Source organism: Urocampus carinirostris, chromosome 3 (assembly GCF_059441175.1).
Source record: "Urocampus carinirostris isolate Australia breed hairy pipefish chromosome 3, RoL_Ucar_1.0, whole genome shotgun sequence".
Lineage (NCBI taxonomy): Eukaryota > Metazoa > Chordata > Actinopteri > Syngnathiformes > Syngnathidae > Urocampus > Urocampus carinirostris.
This window is the reverse complement of record NC_142351.1, coordinates 4579788-4589362: the sequence shown is the minus strand read 5'-3', so window position 1 is coordinate 4589362 and position 9575 is coordinate 4579788. Positions and strand designations below refer to the sequence as shown.

Sequence of the window (9575 nt, the reverse complement as noted above, 5' to 3'; positions counted from 1 at the left end):
GTTCTTATTTCTATTTTCTTATATATATAAAAAGGATGATGTTGGTTAAAATTCAGAATAAAGAAAAATATGTTGAATTCATTGTAAACGTTAAAAAAACACTATACGATCTCTTGTTAAAAGTATCTTGTTAAAATGAATGTAAAAATGTGTTGTGATATTCTAAAATGTATTTTTATGTAAACTGAAGAGCTTTGGGCAGTCTACAGAGCCAGCTGCCAACGAGATCAAAGGGATCAAAGCCAGCAGAGAAGCTAATGTTGTGACTCATTTAATCTGCAGAAACTGTAATAAAAACCAGTTCAGCGTGAATGTGGATCTTTGGTGGGACAGGTACATCGCGGGTACATGTGTACCACGAAAAAACACAATCCTGTCTGTTTTTTCTTGGATTTTTTTTATTTCATGTTTTCTCTTTCTGTTTTCTTTTTTTTCTCGTTCTCTTTTTCTGTTTTTTTCATTTTTGTTTCTTTCATTTTCCCTTCATTTCCTTTGTCCTCTCTATTTATTTATTCCTGCTTTGATCTTTTTACCTTTTTTATTTCTTTTTCTTACATACATTGCCTTAAAATGGTCGTTAACTTAACGAATATAGATATTTTTCGCCGACCTATCCAGTATTCTATGTGTTTCTGTTGCTGCATTCCAGAAAACACGACAACTGAGTTTTCCAACCTCCGACCAGGAGAAAGGGTATGTACCCCAACTTTGCAACTAGGACTTCCCACCTTGAGTGTCCTTCTAATGATATTTCCCTGGTTGGGGGTTGGAAAACCCCGACTTCCCACATTCTTGAGACGCTTTTCAGTCGTATCTGGTAACATCTCTCGACGCACCCATTTTCTTGACTGCAGCATGTAATCCGTGCTACGTGTACCCACAATCCATTGCGATGGTGTTAGGAAGGAGAAGCTGTCATGGCTGCCGAAAAAGAAAATGTCGAGAAAGTCCTGTAGTCAACTTAAAACGACGTAAGCTCGACATAAGTAGCCCTTTGCAGTCCTTTTGGAAGGGTTGTCCTTTTTACTCCCGAGTTGGAGCGACACCTCGTGGCGTTTTTTGGTTGAGCTTCAAACTTGGAGAATATGTGCTCCAGTGAAGAAGGATCTCTTCAAGAGAAGCTTCGGGGAGCCATAGAGGAGACCGAGCGAGAGCGTCGACGACCGGACGCTGTTTCTAAGCACCTCGGGGCAGGTCCGTCATTTTCCCTTCTGCTATAGTGACAATGGTTCCCAAACATGTGCAGGCTGGCCAAAAATTATTCAAAAGGAAAAAAAGAATAGTGGGCTGAAATTCAAATACAATTTTACAGGAAATGACCCATTTTTCACATCGAGCAAATACAGTGGGACCTCGGTGATCGCGGTTAATGGGGACCAAAACCACCCGCGATAAGTGAAAATCTGCGATAGCGGCGCACCTTCAAAAAAAAAAAAATTTTGTTTTTCTTTTAAATTGTTATTTTTTAGACCCGGTTAATGAGGAACAAACCCACCCGCAAAAAGTGAAAATTTGCAAAGTAGCGACGACCCTCCCCCCCAAAAAAAAATCTGCACTGCTTATCCTTATTAGGGTCGCTGGAGCCCATCCCAGCCATCTCCGGGCAGTGGTTGCCAGCCAATCGCAGCTGCAAATCACATTAGTTCTCGCAGCTAGCTGCTTTCTTCATCGACGCACGAGCCGAGTGATGCACCGCTAAGAGTCGTACAGCTGGGCGATTTTACGTCTGCCCGGGACGATCGGAGACAAATTCATGACAGGGTTTTTACTTGCGCCGCACCGCGGGTGCCGTTCGGTCGCTCCCGCGATCGAGCCCCTAACCCGCGGCGCGGGTACTTTTCGGGAGCAATACGCACGACACCGACACAGTTACTGGGGTCCCGCGCCGCGCTACTGGGGTCGTCGGACGAGCGCACTTGAGTGACTCGTATCAAGTAACATGAAAACTTAAAAGGCTTCCTGAAAATTTTCACTCAAACTAAAACCAAAAGTGCGAGAAATAAAATAAAGTTTATCAGCCACTCGTATCTCGTCGCATCAAAACTGAAATAGTTCCCTGATTTCTTTACAATAAAAAAAGATAAATGCCAACATGACTTAAAGCAAAAAGTGCATCGCAATTTCAACTGAGCTTTGGAATCAAAGTATGGGCACTCCCGTTTCAGAGCCGGATTGACGAACAAAAGTAATGGTAAGAGCTAATCGCTTTAGCGTTTTTTTTACCCTCTCAATCGTAAACACACACAAACTAATGTTATGATAAGAGCTAATATAGCAGTCTCCATCTGAAATTCCTTTCCTCAAACAAGTTTACTACAATGTTGACGCTATTTCTAAATCACACACCCCACCAATGGCAACAGCCCTCGTTTGCCTTTTCTTTTGGCGTATTAGTAAATACTATATCGGTAATTGCTATGTAACCATATGCAGGGTTCGTACGAGTGCTTGAAAGCCTTGAGAATGCTTCAAATTTGATGTTTTGTTTCGAGGTCAGCAAAAACTCGAGTTTTAGGTGAAGTGCTTGAAATTGTTGCCATAGTTGCTATTGTTGTCTTGGCAGTCTGACTTTATAGACCACATGTGTCAAACTCCCGGCCCGCCGTGTGATCATATCCGGCCCGCAAGACAATTTTTTACATTATTGTTAATGTTATTAATGGCTCGTTCAAAACTTGAACCATTAATCCTGTTCAGATGCACGCAAAGCCAAACCAAAACTGAATTAGACAGCAGTACTTTTCAGACTATATGGGGCACGTTTTCACTGCGATATACAGTCAAGGTGCCACACAAAATAAAACTCGTTTTGGCTGTACAACGCTAAAGAATCTTTTATATAAAAGCTCACTATATAATCTGTTTTCAGCGTTCAGATACTTTTTGATGAATCCACGGATAAAATTGTAAATACGCGAAAACACCGGAAGAGAATTTAAAGTTATTTGATTGGGTGAGTGGGAGGGATGGGTGGAGCTATGCAAAAAGTGCAAGCACTCCCTCCCATCTCTCGCCCTACGCCGTCTGCGCCAAAGGTAAGCACATCAGGCTCCCTGTTCTCAGAATGTTGTGACGTTTTTACAAAATAACTGCTTGCATCTGGTTTTGAAACCAATATGTAGGGAAAAAAGGGTCAAAATGAGTTGATTTATTGAGTAATTGCAAGAAAGAGACAAGTTTAAAGTGGTATGTTTGTTGATTTTAGGACATGTGCTCTGGCATTACAGTGGAACCTCGGTTCTCGACCATAATCCGTTCCAGAACCCTGTTCGAGAACCGATTTGTTCAACCACCGAAATCAATTTTCCCATTAAAAATAATGTAAATCGTTTTAATCCGTTCCAACACCCTGAATGTTTACCTTGAATGCTTAACGTAAACTAAAGCTAACCCAGGCTAATCGTACGTTCGCGTTATCGTTATCTTCGTACGAAAGATTACGCTAACATGAACGTGTACAAATAAAAAAATCAGGTCGTTTACAAGTCATTTAGCACTCGGGTCTCTACAACAAGTGGCTCGCGCTTCATTGGAAAGGGGGCTCCGTTCCAACACCCTGAATTTTGGGCTCAGTTCCAACACCCTGAATGTTTACCTGAATGTTCAACGTAATCATAAAGCTAACCCAGGCTAATTGTACGTTCGCGTTATCGTTATCTTCCGTACGAAAGATTACGCTAACATGAACGTGTAAAAAATAAAAAAAGGATAAAGAAAAGAATTATGAATAGGATTTCTTACCTTTGTGGTGGTCAGCAGGAGGCGCAGGTTGACGGTGGGGAGAGGGATGGAGGAGGAAGGAAAATTATTGTTTGTTCTTTTTTCTCTTAAAATACCGATCTAATGAAACGTGCTTCTGCCTTCTTTTTAGCACTTTTCTAAAGTGACGCATGACAGTGTCATTATAGTCATTTATGACCCTGGTGGCTGCAGCTTCATCGGGGTGGTGGAGTTCGACAAAATGTTGCCCATTTGTTACACATTTGTTTAATCTCGGGCGTCGGGGCACCCTTTCTTGCTTCCACCTCCCCAGAGGACATCTCTTCCTCCAACTTTTTCTTCTGCTCATTCTGAAGGTGGATGAGTCCTTCTGTGGTGAGCTCGGCTTGATGTTCGTTCAGGAGTTCCTCCACATCATCTTTGTCAATCTCCAAGCCCAAGCTCTTGCCCACAGACACAATGTCATTATACCAGCTCAGTAGCCTAGATGGTAAGGCGCCCGCTTTGAGACTGGGAGGTCAGTGGTTCGCGCCCCGGCCGAGTCATTCCTAAGACTTAAAAAGTGGTCGGCGGCGCCCTCTGTTGGCTGCGGCTGCATCGGCTCGCTACAACGGGTCAGGTGCAATCGACATTTCGTTCTGTGTACATTGTTACACAGAATGACAATACAAGGAAATTATTATTATTATTATTATTATTATTATTATTATCATCGAGGTCGGGTTCCTCCTCAACAGGAGCACTCGTGCTGGTCCCTGCAACACCGAAACCCTTGCATTCTCGCTCGGTGACACACTCGGGCCATAACTTCTTCCAAGCAGAATTCATCGTCCGATTGGTCACAGCGTCCCATGCTTTATCGATGATCTTGATGCAGTGCACGATGTTGAAATGGTGCCTCCAAAAATCACGCAGGGTCAGTTCAGTGTCATTCGTGATTTGAAAGCACCTTTGGAAGAGATATTTCGTGTAGAGCTTCTTGAAGTTGGCAATAACTTGCTGGTCCATGTATTGAAGTAACGGGGTGGTATTTGGAGGCAGAAACTCAATTTTGACAGGGATGTGATTTTTCCGACCATAGTCGGAATTCCGACTTTTTCCACTTGCGTAGCAAACAAATCAGACTGTCTCACTCTTTCCTTTATTGCTCTGGTGCGCCCTGTTGGCCGTTAGAAAAATTGCATAAATTGGCCACATCGTTGCACAAGCTGCAGGGTCTGAACTGCATTTGAACTGACCTTGCAGTATTTACAAAAAAAATCAGGTATGTGGGCAAATTATTTTGTTATTTAAATCTTCTAAAGATGTCAAATTATTAATTTAAGCATGGTTTTGGACAAGTAGACTGCTTAAAAACCGGGAGCTTTGGGGGGGCATCGCCCCCCCACCGGGCCCTGCCCTGGGCCCCCAAACCCCCGGCTAGGTTTCAGACTATTTCTCCTCACCTCAATCACATCCCTGTTTTGATAAAATCAAATTCCTCCATCAAGTCGTCCTCCAAACCTGGAGGATGTGCAGGGGCATTATCCATTAACCAAAGGCAGCGTAGTGGCAAAGTCTTCTCCACCAAATATTTTCTTACTTCTGGACCAAAAACTTCATGCACCCACTCGGTGCAAAATTGCCTCGTTAGCCAAGCCTTGGAGTTTGTCCTCCACTTAACAGGCAATTTGCTTTTCGTTATGTTGTTGGCCTTAAATCCCCTCGTATTCTCCGAATGATAAACAAGTAGAGGCTTGATTTTACAATCCCCGCTTGCGTTGCCACACAGTAAAAGCATGAAGCGCTCTTTCATTGGCTTGTGACCTGGCATGGACTTCTCCTCGCGTGTTAATGTATGTCACAGATGTCAAAGAGGCGGCCCGCGGGCCGGATCTGGCCCACTAAGGGATTGAATCCGGCCCGCGAGACAACGCTCAAAGAAGCGCAAGAGGAAAACAAGCTGCAGGTTGGAATAGGTCAACTTGATGTTGCCAAAGCCAGGTGCCTCCAACAAAGACACTGTACTTGTATTTCTCTGTCTCTGTGTCTCTGTGTGTCTCTCTCTCTCTCTCTCTCTTCCACCCATTTTCTCCCACTCTCTCTCTCTCTTCCACCCCTTTTTCTCCCACTCTCTCTTTCTCTGTCCCTCTCTCTTCCACCCCTTTTATCCCACTCTCTCTCTCTCTCTCTCTCTTCCACCCCTTTTTCCATCTCTCTCTCTCCCTCTCTCTCTTCCACCCCGTTTCTCCCACTCTCTCTCTCTCTTCCACCCCTTTTTCTCCCACTCTCTCTCTCTCTCTCTTCCACCCACCCCTTTTCTCCCACTCTCTCTCTCTCTCTCTTCCACCCACCCCTTTTCTCCCACTCTCTCTCTCTCTCTCTTCCACCCCTTTTCTCCCACTCTCTCTCTCTCTCTCTCTTCCACCCCTTTTCTCCCACTTTCTCTATCTCTCTCTCTCTCTCTCTTCCAGCCCTTTTCTCCACTCTCTCTCTCTCTCTTCCACCCCCTTTTCTCCCACTCTCTCTCGCTCTCTCTCTCTCTCTCTTCCACCCCTTTTCACCCATTCTCTCTCTCTCTCATGACTTTTTATCTTTTGTTTCTCACGCTCTCTTTCTCTGTCTCTCTCTCATGACTTTTTATCTTTTGTTTCTCACGCTCTCTCTTTTTCTTTATCCCTCTTTTTTCTTTTCTCTTGAATCTACTCGTCCGGCCCCCGACAGAATGTTTGTTTATCGTGTGGCCCCTGAGTTCAAATGAGTTTGACACCCCTGATGTATGTCCTCCGTGGAATTGTTTTTTTCAGAAAAGACCAGTTTCATCACAGTTGAAAATCTGCCGGGGAAGATAATTTTTTTGTTCAACGAAACTGACAAAGTCGATCTTGATTTTTTTCTGCTGCAGTCTTGTCCGAACTTGATGCCTCCCCATGTTGAACCACGTTGTGGATGCCACTCCTCCTCTTGAACTTTTCGAACCATCTTCTGCCAGCCTTGAAATCAAATCCTTCAACAATAAGCGACGGGTCTTTCTTGAGCAAATCACTGTACATTTCTAGTGCTTTCGCACAAATCATCTCTAGCATTATCTCCCGCTAACTGTTTTTCATTTATGAAAATCATCAAAAGTTTTTCAACCTCTTCCAAAACTTGCGGCCGTTGCTTGCTTGTAGCACTCATTCCCTTGGGCACATCACTCAATTTCACAGCCTCCTTATTCTTTACTATCGTACTGATAGTAGATTTAGCCATGCTGTATTCCCTAGCAAGATCAGAAACTCGCAATGAAATGAAATGATCTGCATTTTATATAGCGCTTTTCAAGTCAATGACTTCCCAAAGCGCTTTACAATGTGCTCCACATTTCCCAATAGCGGCCTTGCAGCCATGTAAGGCGCTAACCTGCTTATTGGGGGTATTAGGGGTTCAGTGTCTTACCCGAGGACACTTCGACATGTAACACGGAGGAGCCGGGATTCGAACTGGGATCCCTTGATCCCAAAACGTGCACTCTACCTCCTGAGCTCTGCCGCCCCCAATGAAATGATCTGCATTTATATAGCGCTTTTAGGCGTTCAGTGTCTTACCCGAGGACACTTTGACATGTAACACGGAGGAGCCTGGAATCGAACCTGCAATCTCTTGATCCAAAGACGAGCGCGCTACCTCCTGAGCCACTGCCGCCCCCTTTGGCTATTATGTCTTTCTTAAAGGCAATAGTTGTACGAACAACTTTTCTTTTTTCACCTGTCCTGCTTTTTACCGACCTTCGGAGGCATAGTTAGGGGCTAAAACACTCCGTTTACCGATATTAAAAGCGAAAGCAAAAAGAGGCAAGTGCGCACGTGATAACAGTTGGTCACAAGGGGTGGGGGCGATCTACACCCGTACGCCGCTCAGCATCGCACTCTAGCGTACGCACTCAGGCATTACCGGCGTTCGAATTTTTGACCGAACAGCGAAGCAAGAATTTCTCGAAATTTTTGGTCGAACTTCGATTTGTTCGAACTCAGAGGCGTTCGAAAACCGAGGTTCCACTGTATTTTCTTTTCATAATTTTTGTCAAATCATCAAAAATAAATGTGCTGAAGACTAAGCTTTTGTCTGGGGCGCGGGTTTAGCAATTTAGTCAATTTGTCTCATAATATATGGTGTAGCTCTTTCCCAAAATAAAATTAATATATTTTGATTCTATGGCTGAAAACACAATACTGCAAAGAACTACACAGTGTCCGGCTGAGATCAGAGCAAATGATCAAATCAGAGTCATTAGAGCAAAAAAAATGGATTGATTAGAATTGTTATTTCTGGAAAAATACATGTTTTATGTATATTTCCAGGTTTTGTTGCATTTTCATATTTTTACTTTTGACAGGAGATATATTAAGGAGAGCAAAATCTTTTGGGATATTTAAGTTTTTTTTTATATATATATATACATTGACATAGGAGCAAAGGAATTTGAATGTTATTTTAATGTTAAGTTGTTTAAGTTAAGTTCTAAGTTGTATGATTTCCATTATCTGCACCGCTTATCCTCAGTAGGGTCGCAGGGGTGCTGGAGCCCAACCCAGCCATCTCCGGGCAGTGGGGAGGGGACACGCTGAACCGGTTGCCAGCCAGTCGCAGGGCACACAGGGACAGACAATTCGCTCGCTCATTTACACCTAGGGACAATTTGGACCGGCCAATTAACCTGACATGCAAATGTGGGAGGAAACCAGAGTGCCCGGAGGAAACCCACGCAAGCACGGGGAGAACTTACAAACTCCGCACAGGAGGGTTGGTAGCTGGATTTGAACCCGGGACCTCAGAACTGTGCCGCACACGCGCTAACCACTGCCCCGCCGTGCTGCCGCGTTGTATAATTTAACAAGCTATTTTTATTTAGAGCAAAATAATACATACTGTATAAGTGATTTAAGGTTTAACAGCGCCTAAGCCTTTAGAATTTTTTTACGTTTTGGCACTCTGGGACAATGGATTCGAATACGTTATGTTACGGCACTGAAGGAGTTAAGGGCAATACAAATAAATGTGACTTGTGTCTTGCAGACCTCAGTCAAGAATATCTTCCTACCGCGCGGCAGAAACCAGAATTGCCTGCCGTTAAAATTGAGGAGGAGGAGGAGGATCTGAAGCCTTATCACGTTAAGCAAGAGACAGAGGATGGGGAGCCTTTTCGCGTTAAAAAGGAGGACGATTTTCCAGTCTTGCTAGTGAACGTCGAAGATCAAGGTCAACCTGAAGATAACACTTGGCGGGAGCTTCAAAGCATCAGATTCCGTCAACACGTGGAAACGGATGACGACGATGACGCGTCCCACTCTGGAAACGCTGAAAGCGACTCGCAGTCGGAAGGTGGTAACACATTTTCTCAGTGTGGAAAAACGTTTTGACGCGAGTCTTATATGAAGATGCATATGAAATTCCACGCTGGGGAGAAGCCTTTTTTTTTCTCAGTTTGTCGAAAACGATTCTCACAGAATGGTAGCTTAAAATTACACCAAAAAACCCACACTAGCGAGAAGCCTTTTTCTTTCTCGGTTTGTGGTAAAACATTAATACATAGTGGGGACTTAGCACCCACCCTGGCGCAAAGATTTTTGCCTGCTCGGTTTGTGGTCAAACATTCACTGAAAGTGGGGGCTTACAAACACTTGATTGACAAAGTATCATACAGGCCGTCTATAGGAACATAAAAACCATTTCCCCTCACCTTTTTCTAATCACTGACTCTGCCAACACATCAAAAAACCCACATTCATTCACAGGAAGTGAGCAGACTCTCCTGCTGTATTGTTGAATGTATACTTTTTAAGTGGTGTGGTTCCTGTTGACTGTCGTAGTGCATGTGTGTTGTGATTGTATAAGGG

The 9575-nt window shown here is 43.8% G+C and overlaps 1 protein-coding gene across 1 annotated transcript; it reads left to right on the top strand.

The window, feature by feature from the left end:
• The first annotated feature begins 868 nt into the window (after positions 1 to 868).
• LOC148368394 (uncharacterized) lies at positions 869 to 9098 on the top strand. The gene is made up of 2 exons (XM_088329694.1): positions 869 to 1194; positions 8755 to 9098. The coding sequence occupies exons 1-2, from the start codon at positions 1086 to 1088 to the stop codon at positions 9096 to 9098; spliced, it is 453 nt and encodes a 150-aa protein (XP_088185820.1). The 5' UTR covers positions 869 to 1085.
• The last annotated feature ends 477 nt before the right edge of the window (positions 9099 to 9575 follow it).